This window comes from Tribolium madens, unplaced genomic scaffold (genome assembly GCF_015345945.1).
Source record: "Tribolium madens isolate multiple individuals breed KSU strain unplaced genomic scaffold, Tmad_KSU_1.1 Scaffold_2;HRSCAF=44;Tcas5.2_LGX, whole genome shotgun sequence".
Classification (NCBI taxonomy): domain Eukaryota; kingdom Metazoa; phylum Arthropoda; class Insecta; order Coleoptera; family Tenebrionidae; genus Tribolium; species Tribolium madens.
Window position 1 is genome coordinate 1,955,402 of NW_025400995.1, and position 13,321 is coordinate 1,968,722.

The 13,321-nt window shown below is 35.1% G+C and overlaps 3 protein-coding genes across 6 annotated transcripts in view; 2 read left to right on the forward strand and 1 right to left on the reverse strand.

Moving 5' to 3' along the window:
- LOC123006147 (guanine nucleotide exchange factor DBS-like) overlaps positions 1 to 11,351 on the forward strand; it is a 14,932-nt gene extending 3,581 nt beyond the window's left edge. The window contains exons 2-12 of one of the 3 annotated variants that reach the window (XR_006412802.1): positions 6,267 to 6,495; positions 6,542 to 6,632; positions 6,681 to 7,793; positions 7,952 to 8,104; positions 8,149 to 8,295; positions 8,339 to 8,524; positions 8,574 to 9,298; positions 9,339 to 9,549; positions 9,628 to 9,748; positions 9,850 to 9,976; positions 10,028 to 10,042. Coding sequence is in view for 2 of the 3 variants with exons in the window: in XM_044400398.1 (XP_044256333.1) it covers positions 6,267 to 6,495; positions 6,542 to 6,632; positions 6,681 to 7,793; positions 7,952 to 8,104; positions 8,149 to 8,295; positions 8,339 to 8,524; positions 8,574 to 9,298; positions 9,339 to 9,549; positions 9,850 to 9,976; positions 10,028 to 10,131 (3,086 nt within the window). In the remaining variant the exon portion in view is untranslated. Of the gene's footprint in view, positions 1 to 6,266; positions 6,496 to 6,541; positions 6,633 to 6,680; positions 7,794 to 7,951; positions 8,105 to 8,148; positions 8,296 to 8,338; positions 8,525 to 8,573; positions 9,299 to 9,338; positions 9,550 to 9,627; positions 9,749 to 9,849; positions 9,977 to 10,027 lie in introns of all 3 variants that reach the window. The other 2 variants (XM_044400399.1, XM_044400398.1) reach the window with 2 other exon arrangements.
- Positions 1,730 to 4,658, forward strand: LOC123006148. Of its 2 annotated transcripts, none has more exons than XM_044400401.1 (3): positions 1,730 to 1,987; positions 2,550 to 2,828; positions 2,906 to 4,658. In XM_044400401.1, exons 2-3 carry the CDS (start codon positions 2,550 to 2,552, stop codon positions 4,178 to 4,180), a joined length of 1,554 nt encoding a protein of 517 aa, XP_044256336.1. In that variant the 5' UTR covers positions 1,730 to 1,987; the 3' UTR covers positions 4,181 to 4,658. The 2 variants fall into 2 exon arrangements, with proteins under 2 accessions (XP_044256336.1, XP_044256335.1); XM_044400400.1 differs by having other exon boundaries at positions 1,731 to 1,987; positions 2,550 to 2,831.
- Positions 11,315 to 12,546, reverse strand: LOC123006149 (early growth response protein 1-like). Its single transcript, XM_044400402.1, has 3 exons — positions 12,458 to 12,546; positions 12,329 to 12,406; positions 11,315 to 12,282 (listed from the first exon to the last, which is right to left on the reverse strand). The coding sequence occupies exon 3, from the start codon at positions 12,269 to 12,271 to the stop codon at positions 11,423 to 11,425; it is 849 nt and encodes a 282-aa protein (XP_044256337.1). The 5' UTR covers positions 12,272 to 12,282; positions 12,329 to 12,406; positions 12,458 to 12,546; the 3' UTR covers positions 11,315 to 11,422.
- Between the last annotated feature and the right edge of the window lie 775 nt (positions 12,547 to 13,321).

A 13,321-nucleotide genomic window follows, 5' to 3' on the forward strand; every position in this document is an offset into this window, starting at 1 on the left:
AACGAAATAACATTAATATTAATTATTTTTTTGCGTTTTTGCGTGTTTGGACAAAATTTTGCAAAATAAATGAGCCTCTGGTTCAAAAAAGAAGTCGAGCGAAACAACCTAAAAATAATATCAATTTCGATTTATTTTGTAATTTTTTTGCCTGCTTCAACAAAATTTTTAGAATTATTTATTGCTCAAAAACGTACTTAAATACTCGAAAAAGGCAAAAATAGCACCGTTTTTGGGCGATTTTGTTGAATTGTGTTTTTATCGAAATTTTGCGAAATAATTGTGTTTCTAGCTCAAAAACAAACTATTTGGTGGTTTTTCGACTTTTTCCAAAAAAATGACTAAAAAATCAAGTTTCTGGTTGAAAACGTGATAAATGCTCAAAAAACAGTTTTTTTATTTCCAAAAAAAAAAAAAAAAAACATGAAAATCACACACACTGACTAAAATCATTTTGTGTTTTGAATTTTTATATCAATGTGTCAATATTGAGAAATATGCCTTTGATTAATTGGAAAAAGTTTCAAAAGAACGCCGTTTATTGATAACGAACGCCTTCAAGGAGCTTAATTTCAGTGCAATAAATGGAAATCGATGTTTTGTATCTAATCCTCTGTCATTCAAATTATTAATTAGTAAGAGATTCAAGTTTGAATGGAGTAAATGATTAATTTTTCAATGTCATCCGAAATCGATTTCACACAATGAAATTTTTAATTACGGCAATTGTTACGTGATAAAGAAAATTATTTGTACTTATCATACGCGTCATTGTGGAAATAAATTGTTATCTTTGAGGTGGTTATCAAGCTTTTAGCTTTTAGACTCGCTAATTAATCAACTTATGAAAAATGATAAGAGAATTTCGAAGTGAACTCTTCGCCTTCTCTTGTAACATAACGTTAGAAAAGTGAAGCGGAAGTAGGATCAACAATAGCTATTGTGATATAACTTCATGTGAAGAATTTGACGTTTATAGTGCGAGGGTTGCTATTAACTGTTTTTGGTTTTGTATGTTTATTGAAATAAATAATCTGTGTTAGACATTGTCTAAATCTTAATTAATTGTGGGTGGTATCAGAGTGCGGAATGCGGCTAAATAATTATTTACTTCTGATTTAACATTTTGTTTATTATTTATGTCGAGACTGGAGGAAACATCCTTGGACCACAACAATGTTTTTGCACTCAAATATTCAACGGTAGATTCCTTTGATTGGTCAAGAACCTAAACGGTATTAATAATTTGAACCGTAAAATCGTTCAATTTCATTGTTGCGGAAAAGTCTCCGTAACTAACCATGCATTTGAATTTAATTAAACAGGGCCACGGGTTATTGTTCTGCTTAAGAAACATTCAAATAGTCAACACGATTTTTAATTAAAAATAAATTATCAGCGTTAATTTTGCACGACCGGTAGTTCCCATTTGTGACCAATTTAAACCCGTCACTTGTTGAAATATTAAACGAGACCCTTTTAGGGAATTAAACCCTATTAAAATCGCTTCAAAAATTGATCGAGAATGTCACCTGTCCGACCCGGGAAAACACAATTACACATTTTTAGAGCAGAGCAAATTGAAGGACGTTTTAGCTTTTGTGTAATAAATAATCCCAACACGAATCTATAATTAAGTGTGTAAATAAATACTAGTCTGAGGAATGTGAATGAAAATTTGATCAGTTGATCGAAAAAGTGGAAAGTTTCTTTTTGAAATTTGAATTTGTGCTCGTTTGGCGGGCATGCGCAACTGGTGCGCATGCGCATTCGAATAGCGCTCGTGTGAACGCGAGGTTGTTGACGATGCGAAAATGGCGTACTATACAACCGAATAGTTTTTGATTCCGGTTGCTTGAATTCGGGGAAATATTTGTTGAATCGTGTGGTGGTGTGCGAAAAGTTGGGTCAAACGATAGCAGATTTAATATACTAGAGATCAGATGGGCGAAATCAGTTGCTTTATGGCATAAATTTTGAATAAAAGGTAAAACGTCTGTGCATGTAATGGATATCAATAGGGCCCACTTTTGTCTGACTGTACCGTTGGCAAACGAAAATGATCTTTTATGTAATACAGTAAAGACGGTTTTCGCTCAAACCCAATACAAGCTCCTATTTTTACGGTATCTTTTGTTTATATCGTGGGGAACACGTTTCACGAATTTGAAACTTTTTTTACTAAAAGATCACTTTCAAACCAACTCGCTAATACAAAGCTTCATTTTCTTGGGTTCTGATTTATTGTAAAGTTTTATTGTATTTAATAAAATTTTAACCACTCGTTTAATCGCAAGCAAAATACAGCTCAGCTTCATTATCATCGGAATGAGGAATGCTCTCATTTAGTAAAACGCAGTTCGCTATTTCCGTAATTAAATTATGAATCGCTGATTAAACCAACTATTTGTAATTAAAAAATGATTAAAACAGTGGCATTCGTTATCTCAAATATTACTGGAACGTTTCATAAATTTTCGTAATATTTTAATAACCTGAGAGAATGAAGTGGTGTTGAACCGTTTTTGTATTTTCCGTTCGCCTTCTAGATGGCACAAGTGGACGAAGCGGAGAAAGAGGCAAGCGAAGTGTTACATTCATTGCTTTCAGTCGAAAGAATCGAAAAAACGGAAGTAATCCTCGAAAACAACGAAAACCAGTCACCATCATCCCAATCCTTCCAGTCTAACCCCCAACCTTCCTCTGATGTTGTCGAGGGTGAGAATCAAATGCAATGGCAAGCCCCGGTAGCAATCACCGCACATTCAATTTTTTCTACAATTGATGGAAATAATCATTTCCAACAAAATCAAATGGACGATCAGCAGGTAGTTGTAGAATATCGAATAATCGAATTTTTCGCCACCTGGAAAACGTCATTTCTAACCAAGGGAATTGTTTATAGGTGATTTGGGAAGGGCATGCCATACAAGTGGATAATGCAAATCCACACATCAATGCTATTTATACTAGTCCGATTGAAGAAGCGCCACAATCACCCAAAAGACAATCGGGTAATACGAAATCAAAAACGTCACCGAAATCAACAAAAAAGAAACAACCACTTAAGAAAAAGAAAAAGTCGATTAGTGATAACACGAGTGGAAACGATTCGACTAAACTGGAGGAAAGCGCAGCTCAGGTGAAAGAAAGGTTTAAACGGGGTTGTGAGTGTCAAGATGAGAGCTGTTTTCGAGGATTAAACCCCGAAAGTGTATATAAACATAGACTTAATATCGCTGAGTTGACTAAGGGTGAACACGATATGTATTTAATGGGGGTCACTATGGCTTGTCTTGCAAACCCTGATACCACAGTCCGACATAAGGAACGAAGACGATTAAGGGCACAGTATGTTTATCAAGGACGCCGAGTCTGTCTCGACGCCTTCCTATACCTTGAAAACTGCACCCATTATCAATTAAAACGGATAAGAAAACACGTAATGACCCATGGGGTTGCCCCTCGTGTCCACGGAAACCATGGTAAAAAACCACACAACACTTTCCCTCTTGACATTTACTACCATGCAACCGAATTCCTAAAACAATACTTGGAACAATACACAGGAGAACGCGACATTGTTAATACCAAACAACCAATCCAACTCCCCTGGGACGTCACGAGGAAAAACCTCCATGATGCTTATAAAGAATATGGGCAAATTCTCGAACCCGGAATTAAATTAATGGGCTATTCCACTTTCCGTCACTTCATGAAAGAGCAATTCCCCCATGTGAAATTCTGCAAAGTTGAACCGAAAAACGCCTCAACTTCGCAACAACAAAACCAAACGCAACAACAACCCCAACAACAACAGCCACAACAAGATACGCAAATCCACCACACGATTCCCAAAACTACGCAGATTATTGAACGGCCTCGAGAGCAACAAATCCAGAAGTGTGTTATCAATAATGAAGTGCAGCAAGTTATTCCATTGGTGGTTGCGCAACCTAATGACAGCACAGGGGCCCAACATCATCAACAAGCCTTTTTGGTCACCCCCGTCTCGCAGATTATACCAAATGGGCCACAGAATCCCAATGGGCATGCGCCGGCGAACGCCTACTCTTATCAATTGGCCAACACGGGATATGTTATCAACGAACAAGGGAATATTGTCACAACGATGGCCAATGCACAGCACCATGCGCCATATGCTTTTAGCAGAATGTGAACTGTACATACTGCTTGCCTCTGAATTAGACTAGATTGTATAAATTAGGGTGTACAGGGTGTCCCAAGTTTTACCGCCGGCGCGAAAATTTCTATTTCTAATTTATTTCAAAAAACATTTGCTAGTGCAAACTTAATGCTTTGATATTGTTCAGTGAAACTCTAAAAACTACATTAAAAAAATAATTAATTAGAATTTTTTCTACATGATAAAATTCTTTGATTTTTTTTTTCTAAAAATATTCCAGTTACTTGATTTTTTTTCTCACTGCCATTTGCTAAAAATTTTGTGCAATATCAAAACATCAAATTGGAGTGTATTTAGTCCTCTATTGTTTAAACGATTTGATGCTTTGATATTGTTCAAAATTTTTAGCGTGTCAGTGAAACCCTAAAAACTACATTAAAAAAATAATTAATTAGAATTTTTTCTAAATGATAAAATTCCTTGATTTAAAAAAAAATCAAAGAATTTTATCACGTAGGAAATATTCCAGTTACTTGATTTTTTTCTCACCGCCATATGCTAAAAATTTTGTGCAATATCAAAACTTCAAATTGGAGTGTATTTAATTTTAACGATTTGATGCTTTGATATTATTCAAAAATTTTAGCGTGTCAGTGAAACCGTAAAAACTACATTAAAAAAATAAATCATTAGAGTTTTTTCTACGTGATAAAATTCCTTTTTAGAAAAAAAATGGAAGAATTTTTATCACGTAGAATTTTGATTTTTTTTCTCACCGCCATATGCAATATTAAAACATCAAATTGTTTACACTATCAAAATTATTTTTTAATCAATTAGGGCGCCGGCCCTAAAACTTGGGACACCTGGTACAGGGGTGGCAAAATTAATTCAGCGCCCTGTACTGAAAAAATATCGGTGATAATGATGGACAATGCCTGACAAGTGTACATATTATATATTTTGCCTGTGAATTAGATTAGTTGTAGTCACTAGAGTAACCGAAGTTTTTTATTAGTAGTCGTACAGGGTGTCAAAATTAATTTAAGCCCCCTGTATAGAAAGAATATCAGTGATAATTAATTGTATTATGTAAGTATTAATTAACGTGATAATTATTATGAACTGACAATTTTATTTTATGCAGGGCCCGAGGGCGTGTTCTCTAGTCTAACACAAAAACTAAAAAAATAATTTATTTACGTAAACATTTATCTGAAAGATTTTCTAGTTTCTAGACTTATTTTTTGCGGTTTAAGAAAATGCCTGAAGTAACTAATTAATTAATTTTTTAAAAGCAGAAAATCGTGAGAAAACTGCAAAATATTTCCATTTTAATTGTTTAAGAGATTGTAGTTCTGTAATTTCACGGTTGTTTACCCATTAATGGAAAAATTTTACTCAAAAAGTAACGAGAGATCAAGATAATTTGTTAATAAATAAAATTACAAGTCAAAAGGTAAAATAGCATGATTTTATTAACAAAATTTATGATTTTTATTCGTCGGCCATTTTGGCGTTTTACCTTTGGACTTGTCATTTTATTATTTTTATTTGACACATTTTCGATTCAACTTATCTTGATCTTTCGATACATCACTATTTTGGGTTGTCTGATCTAGTGAACATGCCATCAATGGGAAATGTTTCGGTTCCACCCCGTATATGTTATATATGTATAAGAGGCTAATTATTTTTTATTTTTTTATGAGAGTTTTAAAACGGATGGATATTTTAAAGCAAATTAGAACACATTAATTTATATATTTATTTATTTAGGTTTGGTTTTACGATAAGTTGTACTAACATAAGTAACTTTTAACACAATAAAGTTTTTATGTTTTTATTTGCATTTTTATTGACGATGACAATATGTGTTGCTATCTATTTTCATTCACATTCATCTTATTGTGAGTATTGATTCTTTGAAACAATTCTCAGTTCTCTGGAATAATAGGGAAGAGGTCTATTGTGTATTTTTAGAACAGTATCTTGTATTGACGTTTTCAGAAGAAAATACAATGAAAACCACATACCTGTGGGATTAGCGGTTAGTGCGAAGTTGCAGTTACGACACCACAAACTGGATTTTTTCAATTCTAAATATTTTTTTGTTTAGATGAACCTGTAACACCTTGTGAAGAAATTGAAATGGTCAATACGATTCAGTCGGAACCTTTAGGACTTAACGATGTTGCCGAACTTTTACATTCACAATACGCAATTATCTCAGGTGGGAAGTCTAAGGAAGGTTGTCCCATTATCACTTTCCCAGACAACAATAATTTTCACTTGTTATCAGATGTTGAGTATCAACGATTGATGTTATATTTAACCTCAGTGCCCTCGTAAGTCCCTAAAATAGTTTAGCACATTTTTGAGTTCGTTTCGTAGACTACAAGAGGCGGATTTGGGCTTCCATTTAATAATAGATAGGCGAAAAGACAGGTGGAATTCAGTCAAAACAGTCCTGTTGAAAATCTCAGTAAGAATAATATTGTCAAGTGATAAGTCTTGAGTTAAATTGTTCCAGGTGTATTTCCCCGGTCTTATTCACGTGGTTTACGTAATCCGGCCTGCTAGTTTCCTCCAGAAAGCTTTGTCCGAAGTGAGCAATAAATTATTCAAGGACGAGTTTAAATTCCGCATGATAGTCTTAAGTACAATTGAAGAACTCCACGAATACATAGACTTGAACCAAATAACCCCCGATTTGGGGGGCAGTTTGCAATACTCCCACGAGGAGTGGATGCAGCAGCGAATCGAGTTAGAGAAATTCTCAGTGGTGACTCAACAAGTCTCAAATGCCTTAGATAAATTCACGAAAATTATCGACGAAGCCGAATTACCAAACAATGTCGACTCGACTCAGCAAATTTTGAACCGACAAACTCTCGGTTATTCCGAATTGAAGGAGGAAATCTTGTCTGCTGCGAGACAAGGCGAGGATTTGCTCTGTTCTATCAAACGCAAATCGGCCAATGGTGATGGCTATAGTTGTGACACCATGGGGAATGTGTTTGCGATTGAGCGACTTTTGGTCCAATTAGAGGAGACTGAGCGGACTTTTGACGACTTCTGGCAGCAACACTCGACCAAATTGCGCCACTGTTTGGAGTTGAGACGATTCGAGCAGGATTTCCGCGAGTTGCAAATTAATTTCAACTCGCATTTGAAAGTTGTTAATGAGATGACCGAAATCGGGGAAAGTATTAATAGGATCGATAGTTTAATCAAGGAGTTGATCACGTTTGAAAAGCTGTGTTTAGTTGATATAGAACGAGCTGAAGAAGTTGTTTCCTCAGGTCAAAGCTTAATCCAAAATAAAGTTTTCTACCCTTTGCAATGTATAGAACCTAAGTGTTGTGAATTGATACGAATGAGAGACACTTTAGTTGAAAAACTCAACAAACGGAAAGAAACTCTTGTTATTAGTAAGGAGGTTGTGGAGCAAATTGAGAAGGCTAATATTTGGTGCACCAAAGGCTTGCAATTGTTAGAAACACATAAAGTAGATAAGTGTTGTGATCCCGAAACCCCGAAAATGTATATCCGGGAAATTGAGGAGTTTCTAAAGACGGGGGACGCACTTTTTGGGCGAAATCCCCAAGACCTCAGTGCAGAAATCAAGACATTACTAGCTCAGGTAAGTGAAAAAAGTGATTAGAACTTACCTTACCAATCCAAAATCACATTTTATTGAATTTCACACATACTCGAAAAGTTTGACGTTTTAACTGTCACTATTGAAAACTGTCAAAATGCGCAGTACTGCCAACTCCACTTTACATTTTTCAATTTCAGGTTTCGAAAAAAATAGACGAAGTCTCTCTAATGTGCGAGAAACGCATTTCGGGCTTAAATACGTTGTTGGTGCCCCTTCAAGGCGAGGTTCCGAAGCAGCCACCCGGTGGTGCCCCCCACCCCAATAAAAAAAAAACTTTTAAGATACCAAAGGTAACTCTTAAATAACTCGTGACTTTATTTAATCATTTTCGTAGAGTGAATCTTCAGAGAAGCATATTGAAGAAGTTCACCAAACTTCCCCCGAGAATGAGGAAGTGAATAAAGCTAAGACTGGTCACGTGTTAACTGAGTTAATAGAGACTGAGAAGTTTTACGTTTCGGAGTTACTGTCGGTTATAACCGTAAGTAATTTCTATTTGGTGATTTTTATTAATTTGTGTTTAGGGTTACAAAATGGAAGTGAAGTCTGAGGAAATGCAGCATTTGGTAACCCCAGGCCTTGGTGATAAAATAAACATAATTTTTGGTAACTTGGATGAGATATACAGATTTCACGCGAATATTTTTTTACAAGACTTGGAAAACTGTATTTCATCGATTGATTTAGTGGCGCTTTGTTTTGTCCAGCGCGTAAGCAAATTTAACAATGTCGGTAAAAAAGTTAACTGTATTGTTACAGCGGGACACTTTTTTTCGATTGTATAGTTGTTATTGCCAAAATATTCCTCGATCTGAGCAACTTCGGGAGACTCTTGTCGACTCGAATATGTTTTTTCAGGCTTGCCAACGCAAACTCGGCCATAAGCTCCCTCTAGCGGCGTATTTACTAAAGCCGGTCCAACGGATAACAAAGTATCAACTCCTTTTGAAGGATTTATTACGCTACTCAGAGGAGGGAAAGTGTTGTCGGGAATTGCAACAAGCACTAGACTGCATGCTTGTAGTTTTAAAATGTGTCAATGACAGCATGCACCAAATTTCGATAACCGGATTTCCGGTCGATTTATCCCAACAAGGAGACTTGCTCCTCCAAGGGTCATTCTCAATTTGGGTAGAAAATAAGAAAGATATAAGATTGAGACTTAAGCCATTAAGGCGTCACGTTTTCCTTTACCAAAAATCAATTTTATTCTGCAAGGCTGCATCCAAGTCGTCGCATAATAAAGCCACATATCAGTTCAAACACTATTTGAAGATGTCCCAGATCGGTTTAACCGAATCGGTTAAGGGCGACCCGCGAAAATTTGAAATCTGGCTTCAAGGCCGACAAGAAGTCTACACAATTCAGGCAAGCAACATTGAGCAAAAACAATCGTGGGTTAATGAAATCAAACGCGTTCTTTTGAACCAATTAGAAGAGCTGAAAGGCGAGAAAATCAAACAATACACGGCACAAGCACACAAGTATTGTTTTACTTAGGTTGGCATCCATGTTGTGTGTTAGACAATTTGTTTCTAGACCTTTGCGTCAAACCACCTCGTGGGAGAAGCAAAAGAGCACAGTGTCAAATGCGTCTTTGATCAGTCACAGAACGATGAGTTGCGACACTGAGTCGCAACCCCATGACGAAAATATCGACTTAGAAGGGGAGAACTGGTCATCGGACTGCACCAACAGTGATGATGAAGAGCACGCAAACAATGTTGCAGTTCCTGTAAGCTTTTATCGCTTTTTAGTTTAGTTTGGTGGTGTTTGGGCTAGGCTACTGTATATAGCACTTCATTTTTTACAGTTGGCAGACGTGGTCAAAGGAGTTGGCCATCGTGTTGTTCAGTATTTTATCGGCAGTACAACAAACACTTCCACATTTTATGTTTCACATTACTAATTCAGCTGTTCTTTCTTTAGTTCTTGTAAGTTGACTTTCTTTTTTGCATGAAGGCTGTAAATATGTACATATGATTTTTGAAATTTTTTATTCTCTAGTGGTGTAACAAATGATTGATTGTTGCAGAGTGGGCGTTACGTTGCGTTAGCTGATTATTGTGCAGTTGGTAACAGTGAAGTTAATATGCGGGAAGGCGATATGGTTGAACTTTTGAAAGTTGGCTGTGCGGGTTGGTGGTTTGTTAAAATTATAGGTAATTCAAAAAACATAACCTAATTCAATTGATTTCATTTTCTGATTATAGGTAGTTCTGTAGAAGGGTGGGCTCCTGCCGCTTATTTGGAAAATTTACACCGTAAAACGTCACGTAGCAGTAGCAGAAGTCAAGATAAATTAAATGACCATTGAGTGACATTTCCTATGGGTGTTTAAGTTTATTTATTTTCTATTCTAATTTATAAATACATTAAAATTCTATATTTTTTATCTATCGAATTGTGATAATAGATCTTTTTGTATGTTATAAATATGTTATTGTTGACGTTACTGTTTTTATACATGACTTTGTCCCGTGTCAATATAGTCACATAAGGCCAAAATTCGATTGCGAAACACAAAAAGATCTATTAAAAGTCAAATAACCATTTTGATAAGATTAGTACAAATTCCATTTAGCTATTTGGTACACAATAAAACCAAACATTATAATCGCGTAGACTCTTTAGAGTTGTGTAATAAATAACCAAAATAATTTTTACATTTCGCATAATCTGCGTAGCCATAAATTTAGAAATTTAGACATTTTTTAGTGATGAAGTCTACTTTATAAATGAATTCGTTTTATTTTTCACCGGGAATAAAATGAAACTAATGACGTTTTGCAATGAATTTTACTGATAAAATTTTTGGAATAGTTATTTATAATTGTTACGCGATTTCGGTGTACCTTCGTCCATAATTCGATTGTTTGGTTTAATCCTATTTTGTTTGAAAAACTAGGGAAATGTCATTTTATCTGACCAACGAATGACATTTCCTTCAGGGTTTTAGTTTACTTATTTCGTATTTTAATGACTTAAAATTATATTTTTGTTGGAATTGTGATAATGGATCTTTTTGTATATTACACAACGTTACGATTTATACATGATTTATTGGTTCCTTGTCAATTTGCAAAATTCCCAAAAAGATCTATTAATATTAGTACAAATTCGGTTTAGTTTTATCTTGTTTAATAACCGAAATTTATACTCGTTTTCAAATTAATGTGCATCGAAGTAGTCGTTGAAAGGGATGGCAACCATGCGAAAATCTTAACCTCAATTTTCCCTAAAAATTATTTTTTTTTAAATAAATGTGTCTCCAGGTAGCAAGAAATAATTAAAATTAACAAGGTAATTAACATACTTAAAGATTTTTGTCAATATTGATGTGATTAAATTTGATCTGGACACTTTTTGTGTGAATCCCTTTAAATTAAAGCGGCATTTAGACTTTTACAACCTACTTGATGCATATTAAAATGAAAAAGATTTGCTTTTACTGTCCCAAAGTCAGCTCAAATGTCAAATCCCTATTTATATAACGATTTTATTGTTATTTATTTTGAATGAAAATCACGAAAAATAGTTTCTGTTTCAATTTCCCCCCAAAGAAAACGCAATAATGATTAACAATTTTATTGATACTTGGAATGCGATTATGACACTCTGATCCGGCGTTTGATCTGGTAGTTCCCAAACTGCGCCATTTTTTTCTTGTGCACTTTATGGTGTTTAGCGAGGTGATCAGACCGGGCGAAGGCCCGTTCACACAATTCGCATTTGTACGGTTTAATCCCGAGATGCGACCTTTTGTGTCTTGCTAACTCGTCCGATCGTGAAAACTTCCAAGTGCAGTTTTCCCAATTGCAGACGAAGGGTTTTTCCCCCGAATGTCGCTTCAGATGCGCTTTGAGATGCGACGATTTCGTGTAGACTTTATCGCAATTGAGCACTGAACAGGGGAAGTACTTGTCATCGTCGTTTCTTTTATTGGCGTAGTCGTGGGTTAAAAGCGCACAGTTTTTTTTGTACTTCATTTCGTCTTCACATTTGTCGATCTTTGTAGTGCGTTCGTACAGGAGGGATCTTCGTTTTATGTTTTTTTCATCGGTGATGTGGGGGAACATGTTGAGGATTTCGAGAGTTTCAGTTGGTTGCAAGTTAATTCCAATTATTTCAGTTCCTTGGATTGTCTCAGAAATGACATTGTCGAAGCAAGTGTCATTGTAGCCCATATTGTCGACAGTTTCAATCACCCATGAATCCAAATTTTCAATGTTGGTACTACTGGTACTTGAATTATCCTCATTGTACGATAAATTAAGATCAACCCCTAATACTGAATAACTGTCACTGTCAGGGATTAAATTATCGGTCAGGAAATTGTTAAGTTGCTCGTCTAAATCATTCAAACTTAAATCGGTGTTGTCGCACAATATTTCCGAAAAATTCGGGCTTTTTTCTAAGAGGAAAAAGTCCTCAATTGGGTTCAAATCATCCTTCATTTTTCCCGGTGCTAAAAAAATTCTTACAGGACACATTTTACACTTACAAAAACTTACAATTTTGTAAACACGCGACTCTTGTGACTCGAAATGACTAATCAAAAGATATTGCATTGGAGGAGGCGGCACTTTTATCTACAGGAAACGAGTCTAGACAATGTTCAAATTATTTCAAAAAGAACGCACATGTTTGTAGAGAAGTTTGCATCAGACTGACGCATTATTTTGGACATAATTAACCATATTATCATTTTACCACTTACAACATATGGCTCAATACACTAGAGAATTTTTAAATTTGTTTCGAATGACGGCTATCAAAATAATGGGAGAGGATATGTAAATACCAGTTCGGACTCCCAGGGGCATTGTGCAGAAAATATTTCGATTTCTGAGACATTGTGCATTTTTGTTAATAAATAATTGACTGAATGATTTTTTCTTACGTTGGTAATCGATTTTTGACCTGACCGGACCATTAGTATTACATACAAAGTGGTTATAAATGATTTTCATCTAGCCAGTTGTGAATTTGCCATGTAAAATAAAAAATGCCGCTTTACGGAAATAAGGGATCTACTAGTTTTAACTCAAAATTAAAAATTCGCCGTTTACTAAGCATCCACTTCGAAAATAGACTTCAATTATAAACTTGTTTTCTTACAAAATACACATTATTATCAATTATTGGAAATTCGTTGAAACAATAAAAGTTTAATTAACAAGAATTTATTATTAATTAATAAGTGACACCAATGACAGAACTAGAGCTTTCAAAAAAGTAGAGCGGCACAAAAAAATTCCAAAGCTGGCTAGATGAAAATCATTTATAACCACTCTGTACTTTTTTCACACTCGTTTAAATAATTTGAATGAAGAGGTGGGAAAATTAGTATTTTCAGGTGTAACGGATTACAGGCTGCGTTTTAGGTGTTTTTTAAATTTGTGAATCACAACTGAATCACATATCTAATTTCAACGCTTCTTTATCTAACAAAAACACATTAGTCCGTGTCATCTATTGCCTAGTACAGTTTGTCTTTGATATTG

What these genes read in the sequence shown, in the direction of transcription:
- LOC123006148 (XM_044400400.1), top strand. Translation starts at nt 2,550, where the DNA reads ATGGCACAAGTGGACGAAGCGGAGAAAGAGGCAAGCGAAGTGTTACAT. An exon ending in AAATGGACGATCAGCAGGTA is followed by an intron (nt 2,832 to 2,905) that starts GTTGTAGAATAT and finishes AATTGTTTATAG; the next exon opens with GTGATTTGGGAAGGGCATGC.
- LOC123006149 (XM_044400402.1), bottom strand. Translation starts at nt 12,271, where the DNA reads ATGAAGGATGATTTGAACCCAATTGAGGACTTTTTCCTCTTAGAAAAA.